The sequence below is a fragment of the Candida albicans genome, chromosome 5, assembly GCF_000182965.3.
Source record: "Candida albicans SC5314 chromosome 5, complete sequence".
NCBI lineage: Eukaryota > Fungi > Ascomycota > Pichiomycetes > Serinales > Debaryomycetaceae > Candida > Candida albicans.
Window position 1 is genome coordinate 1,053,383 of NC_032093.1, and position 14,335 is coordinate 1,067,717.

Sequence of the window (14,335 nt, forward strand, 5' to 3'; positions counted from 1 at the left end):
TATTATTTTAATAATAGCTTGGAATTTTTGTTATTTTGATTAATTAACAACATTATATATTCCCTTGAAATTTGTTTTTTTCCAAATTTGTTTTTTGTTGCAAGAGGGCTTTTTTTTGTTTTGGGTTTCACCTTCATTTCTTTTTAATTACATGTGCTACAATTGAATTTCAGAATCAAACTTCAATTCCATTCATTAAACTCAGAATATAATTACTGTTTTATTTTTTTTAAAAAAATTAACTTCAGAATCTAATTCTATACTCAATAACAAAGATTACAAGTATAGAAATTTTTTCCATATCTTTCCAATTAGTACAACCATTCCTACAATTAATCTACCTATTCAGTTTTGATTTCCGATACCAACCAAAAAGAAGAGAAGTTATTTCAACATCCTCTTAAACTGTCTAACATTACATGCACATATACTTATATTGCAACAATGAGTAAGAAAAATCCTGGTGATCCTCGTGTGAAAAAGAACGCATTTGTTCATAAACTATATACTATGTTGCATGATCCAGCGTTGAGTCATTTGATTTGGTGGACCAACAGGAATGGAGAACAAAACACGTTTGCTTTATGTCCAGGAAAAGAATTTGCCGATTGTCTAACACAGTATTTTAAACACGGCAATGTTGCTAGTTTTGTTCGACAACTTCACATGTATGGGTTCCATAAAGTGAGTGATCCTTTGCCCATTACATATCCTCCAAATGGTAATAACAACAACAACAACAACAACAAAGAAGTGCCACCGGTTTGGGAATTTAAACATCTGAGTGGAAGATTCAAACGTGGAGATGAAACCTCATTGGTATACATCAAGAGAAGATCAAGCTCTAACCATACTTCGGGAAGTACAATCTATGCCGAACCTATTTATAATCCGTTATTAACTAATCCCTATAATCAACCACAATTCATGTATCAGGATTATTCTATGGGACCTCCAGTTGAAGTTCAACAATTCTACAATTACCAAAATCAACCACTCATGTATTATCAACAACCACCAGGGCAAGTACCGCCACCGCCACCGCCATCACTACCTCCACACCAACAACCAGAAATGGCTCTCCAATATCACCAGTATAACAACTATCAACAACCGCCGCCAGCACCACCAGCACCACCACCACAGCCCGGGAATGTGTTATTTGGTTATCAACAAGTAGCCCCACCTCAACAACCTGGGTCTACTGTCCAACAAATACCCGCTAACGCGCCACCGACCTTAGATCAAACTCAGCCGTTACTGTATACCCCTCAATTAGAGTACCAACAACAGCAGTATCCTCAACCACCACTACCACCACCACCACCACAACTACAACTACAAACATCACCTGGAATTCCAAAAGTTAATGACAATTTATCAAGACCATCACCAAATGAACAACATTTACAATTTAGAAAAATTTGGCCTGATGAAAATAATGAAGCCAATTCAAAGCCAAGAAATCCGTCTTTGATGTTTGACCCATTGTTGAGGGTTAATTCTGAAGGTTCACCAAAAACACAACCAAATCACTCGGTATCATTATTAAATAATGAGGTTCGTCTGGAATCATCTACATCATCTAGCTCAACAACAGTAACATCGACTGCATTACCACCACCTTCAGCTATTGATCGTTCAGTGTCATTAGTTGGTGGTAGTCCGTTTGATTTGTCATCAAGAATGAACAATCAACAACTGTTTAATCGAACACCTTCAATATCAACACCACCTACACAGAATGGAAGACTACCCAAAATATCTTCACCATTGATACCTTCTAACACAGAATCTCAATCTCCAACAATGGTAACTGGTACTGATAATGATGTTGGTGTTACTTCTAAAGGTTCTACAAGTATTATTTCGGTATCTAAAAAACCATCAGTGTTTTCAAATTCGTTACAGGAGCGATTACGGCCATCAATGTTTGAATATCATCCAATTGGTAATAATTTATCAAAAGATGTCCTTACAATACCTAAAATAAGCACAAATTCAAATTCTGGATCAAGAACAACTTCTCAATCATCAATGTCATCAGCATCAGCTTTATCTTCCAAGAAATCATCATTATCATCAATTTCTTCTACTCATGGTAATTTATCAATATTGAATTCAACCAACTATCGTAGTACTAGTGTTGGTGGTAGTGGTAGTGGTCCATTTTCTACATCTACATCTACAAGTACAACGTCGCCAACATTATCTTCACTTCTACATCATCCTCAACATGAACCTCAAAATTCTACTATTGCTAATGGTACAAGCATTCGTTCACTGATTTCATCATCTCAATCAATTTCAAGTCCACCATTGACAACAACAACAACAACAACTACCACAGATCAACGACAATTGTCAAATTCGCCAATTTCTCGGCAACAACAACAACAACCGAATAATAATACCAATAAAAAAGTATCGGTGACGTCATTATTGTTACCTAGTCATAGTCAAAGTCAAGGTTATGCACAACCGTTATATAAATCGTCAGTTATTGCCGAAGAAGAGAATAGTACCACTAGTAGTGGTGGGGGATATAGGTCTAAGAGTGATGATGATACTGATAATATGAATAAATGATGTTGTATAATATATAGAGTTTTATTGTATTAGAATTTTTCAATATAAAATAAAAAAACGTATAGAGAGATAACTAAGAAATATGAACAAAGATTATAGAGGGAGAGATATAACTTTTTAATTTCTTCAACTAGCTGAATAAACGGGGTTAATGAACGGACATAAAAGTCCAGATATTCGTTATCCCCGTAGTTTCAATGAAATGCAATATTACATAGAATAATTTACGTATTCTATGCATTGGTTTTGAAACTCTACCATTTCTTGGTTTTCTTGTATTGAGCATTTTTAACAGAAAAAAAAAATAACAACCAACCAAACAATGAGAATGAAATCGGATAATTATCTGAAATGAAATGAAATTTGACATATATTCTTGAAAGAATAAATTTTTACACCGTTTATGCAATTTATCACCTCATGAGGCGTTTTTAAACGTTATGAAAAAGAGCATTCAATCAATCAATCAATCGAGTATTGTGTATGCGTAACTGATGCATATTAATAGTTAACCCATCATGCGTTGTTCTTTTAGTTTTTTTTTTTTTTTTGAATTCTTCGATTATCATAACCATTAAAAAACCAAACCAAATTTTGACGACAAGTTACAAAAAAAAGTTGTTGTTGTTGTTAAGGCATCCTTCAAAATATATGACAATACCAATATGGTTGTGAAACTTGGCAGTTTGGGGGGGGGGCAAAAAGAATATTATTATACCAAGGGGTTTGACACAAAAACATGCCACAACAAAAAAATACGTTAAAAATTTGGAATGTTTTTTTTTTGTTATTACTGCAAAAAATATCTACCAAAATGGTTTGGTTTCACATGTTGATATTGGTTATAGGGAGAGAAAAGGAGGAGGAGGAAGAAGAAGAAGAAGAAGAAAAATCTTGGCTCTTTTGTCATTTTTTTTATATTGCTAGAGGGTGAAATATTATTATTATTATTTTCAATTCAAGAAATGATATTATGCTCAATCCAGTTATAACTTTTAAAGTTATTAGAAAATGTTTTACAAGTAGTAAAAATCCCATTCCCTTTTAAAACCCCAGACCAAGGGCAAAGGCAAAGGAATAAGAATTATTTAATTTTACGACAATGATGATGGCTTAAAATTGAATTTTCCCATCAAATAAACACGGGACCAAAAAGAAAAAAATATATACCTCTGTCTCAATTAACTTTACTGAACACTTATAACGTTAATTTCTTGGTGATAATTAATAAAGGGAAAGTGGAAGAAAAGGAGGGGAGGAGGGAGGGAGGGAAGGAGAGGGAAGGAGAGATTCAAAACAGTAAATTAATTGTTGTTGTTGTTGTTGTTTTAACTTTGTGAAAAATTTTATTTTCTTCTTTTTCTGCAATTCTATTTTTGATAGCGTAGGAGAAGTAAAAGAGTAAAAGAAGTCAAATAAAGTTGGAGAGGGTTTACGTTTAAGCTAATATTTTGGTGTTTAATTACATCATATGGTTTTAACTAATACACAGCACCAGCAAATGAAATAGCAATGGTTATGGTAATGGTTACGGTTTACTAAAATGTAAAACAATATAAAGCCAACCTTTTATTTTTTTTTTTAAAAAAATATTTGTATAACCACTAACATTATTATCATTATCATCATCGTCATCATCACCACCACCAGAGTTCAAGAAAAAAAATTCTTTAACAATAAAAGAAAACACAGAAGATACAACTAACTGCAAAAAATTGAAAAAAATAAAGGAGGCGTTAGAAACTAAAATTTCATCAAGAATAGAATGGAAAAGAACAAATGTAAAGAATAAAAGAACAAAACTAAAATAGACGACAATAAAGTAACCACAGCAAAGAAAAGAATAAGAAACTTTTCAGAGAAAAAAAAGGATAATTAAATCTATCACAAGAAGGAAAGAATAAACATAACAAACAACAAAATAACTCATCTATTAATCTATCTATCTATTCTTGTAACTCGTGGGCTTAGAATAAAACAATAGAATGATTAAAAGGAAAGAAAGTAAAAGAACTGAAACTTTCTAGGTACAAAAAATTTTAACAAAAAAGTTGCAAACCTTATTATTATTATTATCAATACTATTACTACTACCAAGATGGACTTTATATTAAGGTTTTAAAATGGACGTACATTTTTCTTTTTCGTACCACTATTCTTATTATTCAATTTATTCTCAAGTAATAAACTTGACCCCTTTTTCACAGTTCTAGACCTTATAGCTCGACTGTCTTCGTCATCCTCTTCGTCATCATCATCCTCTTCGTCATCATCATCATCCTCTTCTTCATTATTGTAGTTTTTTACTATAGACTGTGATTTATTCGGTATCATTGGTTTATTGCTCTTTCCATTTATACTTGATGTTGATTGTTGTTGTTGTTGATGATGATGTTGGTTTTGTCGAACATTTTTCCTATTACTGTCTCTCATTTTATTCATTAATGCCAACATTGGTTTTGATTTAGTTACCCTATTGGATGTTAAATTCGAAGCAGTTGTTGTTGTTGTTGTTGTTGATTGTTTCATTTTTGTTATATCTTTTGAATTTATAAAATCCCCAATTTTTTGTAAATTGTCCAATTTCGATAGACTTGCACCTTGAGGAATAATTTGTAAATCCATAAATGAATCATCAGAAGTGGGATTATTCGCATTGGGGGTTTCTGATGATGTTGATGTGGTGGAAGCAGTAGATTTCAATGGTTTTAGCCAATTTAATGCCTTTTGATTATTAGCAGACATGGCTAATTGGAATCGTGCCTGAAGTTCTTGTTTTTGTTTGATTTCTGCTCGTCTAGACATGATAAGATAGGGATGGGATGTTGAATTACTGGAGAGTTGACAGTAATGAATCATTTATTCATCTCTTGATATGAGTTTGGTATATTTTTTTTTTTTTTTTGTCTCATCGTAATCTTTGTTGAGAAAATGAAAATGTGCTCGACTTGATATAATGTGGTGAGATAGAGATAATAAACATATATCGTTCGTGTGGCTTATTTGCAATATTGACACATATAACAATTAAAAAAGACAACTGACTTCATTGTGGATCAATAAATATGACCAACATCATAATAGACCATCAAAGCACATTCACTGCATATATACTAGCATTATCAATATACTTCAAATATCTTCATCTACGGAATTTGAAAATCATGATTATTGAAAATGAAATATCACAATCTTTAGATACTAAACCTTGGTGTGGAATATCAACTTTAAATAATTTCAAGTTATCTAATCAAGATTTCATTAATTATTTAATACAATTTACTATTACATTAGGGAGTATATCGATTCGACCAGTTTCACCAAATCCCGATACGCCAATAAAAGAAATCATGAATACTACTATTGATTCTAGAAATTATGTCGGTCTATTATATCATCCTATTGATTTAATGAATAAGATTAGATTTGCCATGTTTCGTTCTGGCCGTGTTCTGTTTGTGTCACCAAATGTAAATTTCAATCAACCAGGACCACTACATCAAAACTTATCAGGAATTAGAGTGGTCACAACTACTGCTATGAGAAATTCTCACAATATCAATTCTTTTATTTATCATTCAAATATGATTGGTACAAGATGTCGAAATGGGAATTTACCATCACAAATATTATGGTTGCCCAAATTTTCCTCAGATAATCATATCAATTGTACTACTACAAATAACCTGCAAATAATGTTAGACTTGAGTATTGAACCATATGCATATATTGATTTGAGTTATGCATTGAAACAATGTGATATGATACTTGACACCATAGACAAGTTAATGGGTAGTTCAATTCCATTAAGTAATAGATTATAATTATAAATAAACAAACAAACAAACAAACAAACAAAATGAATCATATTACAAAATCATTAAAAATATACAAATAATATAAATACAATGTTGTACAAGGAGAAACCTTCGTCGAACAAACAATATGCCAAACAAAATAAAAAAACTGTTGTGACATTTTTTTTCTTTCAAACGGGTAAGGTATTACTTATACCTGCTAGTCTATCAATGGTAGGTGCAATCAATGGATGACTCAAAACATCACCAATATAAGGAATAGATCTTAAAAATTGTACAATTGTGCCAAAGAAATCACCAAATAATCCTAATATACCAAAACTTTCTAAAATAAATCCAATAAATGCATATTTCAATAATATTAATAGTATTCCAAGAATAAAACAAATTGTTCCTCTTAATTTTGTTGGACGACTGAAAAATGCAATTGTCCGTTGTGGTCCAATAATTAATGTTATACCAATTATAAATAATACATTACCAAGTGCTAATAATGCCGAATCGAAAAATGTCATTATTCCAAATACAAAAAAGAAAATCCCTCCAGCAGTGAAACTCACTCCAAATTCTAACATAAAAAAAGAAAAAGAACGTATTATTGTTAGTAAAGCCAATTTTTCCAAAAAGCAAATTCAGCTCTTCTGGCAAACCAATTTAAAACATACTTTGTCTTTCAGATAACCAAATCATGTTTAATTATTAATAACTTTCCTATTGATTTAATGGTTGTATGTATTTGATTTAATGATCTGTTATGATATTTATTTACTTTAAATTTTTTTTTTTTTTTTTTTCTTTCTTTCTTTCTCGACCTTCGCAACTGAGGCGTCGTTGTGTTAACACCAGGTCGTGTATAAATTGGCAATTATGATTCTATGCTAACAAAAAAACTTCAAAAAGATCATATTAAGTACTAATTGGATGACAATTGTCAATCTAATATAGTTATAAAGAGTGTAAACTTATAGATCTAGAAGGGCATCATATTTAAATACTTGTCAACATTGTTTGTAGTTTTTTGCTGAGTAGCAAATTAGGATAGAATTACGATTATTAGTTGATAAGAAATTTGTGTTCTCCTCCACAACAAGGAAGAGAGAGAGAGAGAGAGAGAGCCATTCTCACTCGCACGCACAACTCTCCCACACACACACACACACACACATTGATTTTCCAGGACAACCGCAAAATTCAAAAGGAAGAAAAATTGAACCCCCCCCCCCCTTAAAGATCAAATATTACTTCCTTTCTATTTAAACTTGGATATCCTTATTTCAATAATATAGGATCAAATATGACGAATAATAAAGATTTTGATTTACCTCCTTCCTACGATGAAGCTGTGCATAGTAGCAGCAGCAGTAACAGTAACAGACCTAATCATTCATCACAACCACCCGCGCCTCCGGCAAGACCACAAACCAACCGACCACCACCACCACCACCACCATCACATCCTCCTACATCTTCTTCTTCTTCTTCAAATGCAAATTTATATACTAATAATTTGAATTTACCATTTACATATAAACGGGGGTATTATTGTTCTAAATGTAAAAATTCTGGCTATAAGAAAAATGGAGATATTTGTCATAAATGTTGGCAAACACTTTATTTGAATCAAAATGCTTATAATCCAAATCAAAAAAATTTACCATTTACTTATCCAAAAGGATATTATTGTTCTAAATGTCGAAACACAGGATATAAATTGAAAAATGGGAAATCATGTCAAAATTGTTGGGAATCATTTGGACCAAGAAATAGTTATTCATTTGTTAGTACTAATTATCAACCATCGTATTTTGGTAATACTACTTTTGTTCCTATGGGTGGCGGTCCTCCTGTGCCCAATGCTAAACGTGTTGCTCCAGGATCACCGGAATTGGGCGGGATACTATGTGGGAATTGTCGAGGACAAGGCATGGTTCATTTTTTGTTTGATACTGAGTTATGTCCCGTGTGTGGAGGGTTAGGAAGAGTATTTACTGCACCACCACCGCCCCCTCCACCAATGCCTCAGACTCCTTATATGCCACAATATCAACCACAATATACGAATTATGGATCAAAAAGATAAACATGGAGAAAATAATATGCTAAATAGTTTTAAAAATTTTCAAAAAATAAAAAACAAAAAATCTAATGTTTCTGGGAAACAACATGAACACCTTATGTAAGAAAACCTCTTCTTAATATAAATATTTACATTCACACATTAACTATATAAAGTAATAACTAATCTCGTTTCTCCTATTGATAATTGGATGGATATTTGAAATCAGTCAATTCGTAAAAGTTTTCTTTAATGTTTCTAATAGAAACAAATCTGGATAAAATGTTACCACTACCAGCTTTATCATTAGTACCAGAAGCTCTAGCACCACCAAACCATTGTTGACCAACAACAGCACCAGTAGATTTATCATTAATATAGAAATTACCAGCAGCATATCTCAAGTTTTCTTCAGCAGTTCTAACTGCATCACGATCTCTAGCAAAGATTGAACCGGTCAAACCATATTTAGTAATACTATCGATACTCTTTATAATATTTTCGAATTCACCATCTGGGTAAACGTATGTAGTCAAAATTGGACCGAAAAATTCTTTAGTTAAAAATTCATGATTTGGATTAGTGGTTTTAATTAATGTTGGTTGAACATAGAATCCCTTAGTGTTATCATATGAGCCACCAGTAACGATTTCCAATTCTGGATCTGATTTAGCTTGTTCAATGGCATCAGATAATTTTTTGAAACTTTGTTCATGAATCACAGGTCCCATAAATGTGTTCAAGTTTTCTGGTTCAGAACTATTACCAATAGTGATCTGTGACATGGCACCCACTAATTGATCTTTAAACTCTGGCCAAATTGATTCTGGTACGTATAATCTTGAAGTGGCAGAACATTTTTGACCTTGGTATTCAAATGCTCCTCTTAATGTAGATAAAACCGAATGATTGATTGAAGCACTTGGATGAATCAAATGGAAATTCTTACCACCAGTTTCTCCGACAATTCTTGGGAAGTCACGATATTTATCAGCAGCAACATTATTACTGATTTTAGAATACAAACTTTTGAAAACATCAGTAGAACCAGTGAAATGTAAGGCTGAGAATTCTTTATCGTTTAAAACAATATCAGTGACTTCAACTGGATCACCAGGGATAAAATTAATGACACCAGCTGGCAAACCGGCTTCTTCCAAAATTGTCAACAACAAGTAGTTGGATAATGCGGCTGTAGCAGATGGTTTCCAAACAACAGTGTTACCCATTAAAGCAGGAGCTCCAACCAAATTGGCAGCAATGGCAGTGAAATTGAATGGAGTAACAGCATAAACAAAACCTTCCAAAGGTCTATATTCAGCACGGTTCCAAACACCAGGAGAAGTTTGTATTGGTTGTTGTTGATACATTTCTTCAGCATATTTAACATTAAATTTAAAGAAATCAATCAATTCAGCAACACAATCAATTTCTGCTTGATAAACATTTTTACCTTGTCCCAACATAGTAGCAGCCAACATATCATATCTATATTTGGTAGAAATTAAATCAGCAGCTTTCAAAAAAATAGCAGCTCTGTCAGTCCAAGAAGTTGTTGCCCATTTGGCTTTAGCAGCTTTAGCAGCATCAATAGCAGCAATGATATCTTCTGGAGTAGCTTGAGAAACGTCAGCTAAAACTTGAGAGTGTTTAGCTGGGTTTACTTGAGTTTTGATTTCGTCACGATAAATCTTCTTACCACCAACAACCAATGGGACTTTTAAAGCACCTTCATCAGTGAATTTAGTAATTGAAGCTCTTAATAAATCCCAATCTTTAGTATCTTTGAAACTAAAATTTTTAACTGGTTCATTTTGTAAGTTTGGTGGGGTTTTAACATGAGCCAATTGAGATGCAAATCTTATACCACTACCACCAGTACTACTACCAAACATTGTTGGTAAAGTGTGACGAATGATACTTGATGAAACTTTAGTATATCTAGTAGCCAAACGTAATGTATTACGAGTAGTTGATCTTAACATTATAAATGAATATGTATGTCTGTATTGTAGTTGTTAATGAAAGGAAAGAAAATGAAAAAAAGAAGAAGAAAAAGAAGAAAAAAAACAACTGGGGAAGGGAAGGGAAATTGATTGTTTATGTATTGATTCTGAATTTTCATTCATTATAAATTTTTTTGCGGAGTACTTTACACCAACAGTAATTCAATCAATCAACGCAGCTCATCACGGGGTATTTAATTTAGTCTTTGTTTTGTTTAGTCTTTTTTTTTTTCTCGCTTTGACAAACCAATTTTTTTAAGGTCCGCTTCTAAAAGAGGATAACATTAGCGAGCGAATAGTTAATCCGCTAGTTTCTAGTTTCACCAACACTACTATATATATATATATATATTTACTTCTTCATTCAGTCTGTGGATAAACTATCTACTTTTAATATTAAATCACTAATTCTTTCTTGTACAATTGTTGAATTTTTTGCAAAATTATCTTCATAATCATTAATACGATCATTTAATTTAATTATTGTTTGATCCCAATTTTTCAAATCCAATTGTACATCATTTAATATTTGATCAATCCCATTTGATAAATCAATGTTATTTTTCATTTCTTGATGTATACTATTTAAAGTTTTCAATCTAGTTAATAACATGGGAGCAACTTGATTATATTTATTAATTTGAGGCAATTTTTCATATAATTCATCAATTTTATCCTGTTTTGTAATTGTTGTTGTTGTAATTGTTGTTGTTGTTTTGGATGTGTCATCATTATGATCATGATCATTATCTATATCTATATCTATATCTAATACTTTTCTTTTCAAATCTAATTCTTCCAATTCTTTAGTAAGTTTATCCACTTCTTGTCTAATTTTATCAAAATTATATTCCGGATTCTCAATAATGGAAATTTTCCGTGAAAGATCATTTATAGTTAGTTGGATAGAAGTGGTTGTGGTGATGTCTTCTGTACCACCAACGGCAGATTCAAGCACACTTAATCTATTTTCCAAATCTATCAAACGATTAAAATTTTGAGATGCAACAGCAGGGGTATCGGATTCAATATGTTTGAATAAACTATCTATTTTCAATTGATCAGAACGTAAAAGTTTATTGGTTGTTGTATTATTTTCCGATTTCAACTCTGATAGTATTGTTAATAATTGATCTACTTGTTGTTGTGAAGCCGAAGCCGAAGCCGAAGCCGTCTGATCTTGTAATTTGATTTCTTCTAATTCTCTTGATATTCTAGAAAGTTTCTCTTCAGTAGTTTCTTCAACTTGTGCTACACTATATCCATTCAATCTGGAAAGATTCCCCAGAAAATCAAACGACGTGGTATCAATAATTTCGTTTCGAGCGAAAAGTTCTTTTGATTCTTCAACATTAATGGAACTGATTTCTATATCAGGATCATGTTTCGTTTCAATCGGTAGTTCTATCTCACTTTCCACATCTGAAGATTCAAATACTTCTTGGCCTTCATTGTCTATATCTGGTAAATCACTATACTTGTTCATTCTTATGGTAGTTGTTGTTGTTGTTATGATTGTTTATGGAAAACAAAAATACACGATTCTCAAAAAAAACAATTCTGAGTTTTTATATTCTTTTTTTTTTTTCACATACAAAATCTTTAAATACTTCTTCTTCTTACTTGAATCAATCACTTGGTTCTGTTTGAAACCTTTTTTTAATTAATTACTATATTCAATATTTTTCTATTCTATAAATCCAAAATCACCCGACCCCCCCCCCCCCCAAAACATTACTTGGTGACAATTTGAACAACATCTTCATCATGAATTGGATGAGTCAATCCACATTTCTGTGGTGAATGTTTAGCACTTGAACCCCAAACCAATGCATATTTGAATTGATTTTTCATATCTCTATGAATAGAATCACACACTTCTAATATAGTACTATTGTTTCGTACCACCATTGGATCATCAAATTTTGGTTGAACACCTCTTCTTTTCGTGTATAATCTTAACAAATCTAATTGACGCCATATTTCTTCTTTCAAATCTTCAATACCCAAATCCAACTCACACGACATCACCACGGTGTTTGGTTCTCTGGCAAGTCTATCACATTCTTCCAATGACACCGCATCTATTTTGTTATAAACATACAAGCATTTGATGTATGTAATATGTTGGTCATTGATAACATCGATAAAATCATCAATGGTGACATTTTCATCTCTTATTAATACATCAGCATTGTGTATTTTGTAATCTTTTAATAATGCAGTAACAATTTTCTCATCCAAATATTTTGGTGGAGTAATTGAATTCATTTTCACACCTCCGGTTTTTTTCACTTTTATGGAAATATTAGGTCTTTGTTTATTTAATCTAATACCCATTGATTCTAATTCATTTTCCAATATTTCACGTTGATCACCACCTTTTGTTGCATCCAAAACCATAAGAATCAAATCAGAAGTTCTTGACACAGCAATGACTTGTCTACCTCTACCTTTACCTTGAGAAGCAGCTTTAATAATCCCTGGCAAATCAACAATTTGTACTTCAGCACCATTATATTCTAAAATACCACCAACTGAAGTTAAGGTTGTGAATTCATAATTGGCTGCTTCAGATTTTGTGTTGGTTACTTTTGATAAAAATGAAGATTTACCAACTGATGGGAACCCAATTAATGAAACTCTAGCATCACCGGCTTTTGCCACTTCAAATCCTTGACCACCACCACCAGAAGATCCTTGACCTGGTTGTGGTTCTAATAATTCTCGACGATAACGGGCAAGTTTCCCCTTTAAAAGCCCAATATGGTATTCTGTAGCCTTATTTTTTTGGGTTCTAGATAATTCTTCTTGAATTTGAGCAATTTTCTCAAGTATCCCCATTGTTTGTATTAAAAGGTGTTGTTGATGTTGTGAAAGGGTATTTGTATTTGCTTACTCTGTTTTTTTTTTTTCAAGTTGAGCTGAATAGAAAAGTATAGAATGAGACTGAGTGAGAGTGAGTGAAGAGAAGAAGAAAAAATTATTATCTCATCTCTTACTAATTCTCTCTTTCTCATCTCTTACTAACCTATTTATCAAACATTTTTCTTAATAGATTAATTCATTATGCCCAAGACAGTAAAGAACCCCAAAAATAATAAATCTAGATCTAGAGGAGCTCCAATACAAGTTGCCGAATCTATTGGATCAGGATCAGCTAAAATAAAAAAGAAAATAAGAGATATAGAACGATTGATCAAGAAAAATCCCAATTTACCAGCAGACAAGAAAATTGAATATGATAGAGCTCTCAAGGGGTTAAAAGTTGAATTACAAAATTCTCAAGTTCAAAATAAAGCTAAAGTATTAGCTAAAAAATATCATATGGTTAGATTTTTCGAAAGAAAGAAAGCAGTGAGGAAATTGAAAAATTTACGTAAAGAATTTGAAAGAATTTCTCAAACTGGAATTAGAAAAGATATTAAAAAAGCTAGAAAACAATTAAGACATGGAGAAATAGATTTAGCTTATGTTATTTTATTTCCTAAAACTGAAAAATATATTTCATTATATCCATCACCAAATGATGAAGATCAAACTGATCCAAATGTCATTAAAGGGTTAAAAATTACTGAAGAACGAAGACGCGAATTTAGAAAATATATTGAAAAATTGATGGAAGAAGGGAAATTACCATTTTCTATTGATGATGCATTACAAGGCAAAAATATTAGATTGGATAATGATAAAACTCAAAAAGCTGTTCTTACTGAAGAAATTGATGCTCCAGAACAAAAACAAGATGAACAACAAGAAGAACAAGATGATTTCTTTGAATAAGAATATATGTGAGAGCAGAGGGGGGGGGGGGGGAAGAAAGTAGTTGTATTTGTTAATGTATTAAGATTGTCAAATATTAATTG

General features: G+C 32.0%; 9 protein-coding genes across 9 annotated transcripts; 4 read left to right on the forward strand and 5 right to left on the reverse strand. All coding sequences in view use genetic code 12, as the record gives it.

Moving 5' to 3' along the window:
* Positions 1-444: 444 nt before the first annotated feature.
* SFL2 (Sfl2p) lies at positions 445-2,589 on the forward strand (the record flags this gene model as incomplete). The annotated part of the gene is made up of 1 exon (XM_716785.2): positions 445-2,589. One exon carries the CDS (start codon positions 445-447, stop codon positions 2,587-2,589), a length of 2,145 nt encoding a protein of 714 aa, XP_721878.2.
* A 2,118-nt stretch (positions 2,590-4,707) lies between these two features.
* Positions 4,708-5,448, reverse strand: CAALFM_C504840CA (uncharacterized protein; the record flags this gene model as incomplete). Its single annotated transcript, XM_716786.2, has 1 exon — positions 4,708-5,448. One exon carries the CDS (start codon positions 5,446-5,448, stop codon positions 4,708-4,710), a length of 741 nt encoding a protein of 246 aa, XP_721879.2.
* Positions 5,449-5,654: 206 nt separating this feature from the next.
* On the forward strand, positions 5,655-6,413 carry CAALFM_C504850WA (uncharacterized protein; the record flags this gene model as incomplete). The annotated part of the gene is made up of 1 exon (XM_716787.1): positions 5,655-6,413. One exon carries the CDS (start codon positions 5,655-5,657, stop codon positions 6,411-6,413), a length of 759 nt encoding a protein of 252 aa, XP_721880.1.
* A 164-nt stretch (positions 6,414-6,577) lies between these two features.
* CAALFM_C504860CA (uncharacterized protein) lies at positions 6,578-7,097 on the reverse strand (the record flags this gene model as incomplete). Its single annotated transcript, XM_019475437.1, has 2 exons — positions 6,578-6,975; positions 7,073-7,097. The coding sequence occupies 2 exons, from the start codon at positions 7,095-7,097 to the stop codon at positions 6,578-6,580; spliced, it is 423 nt and encodes a 140-aa protein (XP_019330982.1).
* A 604-nt stretch (positions 7,098-7,701) lies between these two features.
* On the forward strand, positions 7,702-8,487 carry CAALFM_C504870WA (uncharacterized protein; the record flags this gene model as incomplete). The annotated part of the gene is made up of 1 exon (XM_716789.2): positions 7,702-8,487. The coding sequence occupies one exon, from the start codon at positions 7,702-7,704 to the stop codon at positions 8,485-8,487; it is 786 nt and encodes a 261-aa protein (XP_721882.2).
* A 173-nt stretch (positions 8,488-8,660) lies between these two features.
* PUT2 (1-pyrroline-5-carboxylate dehydrogenase) lies at positions 8,661-10,448 on the reverse strand (the record flags this gene model as incomplete). Its single annotated transcript, XM_716790.1, has 1 exon — positions 8,661-10,448. One exon carries the CDS (start codon positions 10,446-10,448, stop codon positions 8,661-8,663), a length of 1,788 nt encoding a protein of 595 aa, XP_721883.1.
* Positions 10,449-10,833: 385 nt separating this feature from the next.
* On the reverse strand, positions 10,834-11,955 carry CAALFM_C504890CA (uncharacterized protein; the record flags this gene model as incomplete). The annotated part of the gene is made up of 1 exon (XM_716792.2): positions 10,834-11,955. One exon carries the CDS (start codon positions 11,953-11,955, stop codon positions 10,834-10,836), a length of 1,122 nt encoding a protein of 373 aa, XP_721885.2.
* A 248-nt stretch (positions 11,956-12,203) lies between these two features.
* On the reverse strand, positions 12,204-13,313 carry CAALFM_C504900CA (uncharacterized protein; the record flags this gene model as incomplete). Its single annotated transcript, XM_716793.1, has 1 exon — positions 12,204-13,313. The coding sequence occupies one exon, from the start codon at positions 13,311-13,313 to the stop codon at positions 12,204-12,206; it is 1,110 nt and encodes a 369-aa protein (XP_721886.1).
* A 225-nt stretch (positions 13,314-13,538) lies between these two features.
* CAALFM_C504910WA (uncharacterized protein) lies at positions 13,539-14,252 on the forward strand (the record flags this gene model as incomplete). Its single annotated transcript, XM_716794.1, has 1 exon — positions 13,539-14,252. One exon carries the CDS (start codon positions 13,539-13,541, stop codon positions 14,250-14,252), a length of 714 nt encoding a protein of 237 aa, XP_721887.1.
* Between the last annotated feature and the right edge of the window lie 83 nt (positions 14,253-14,335).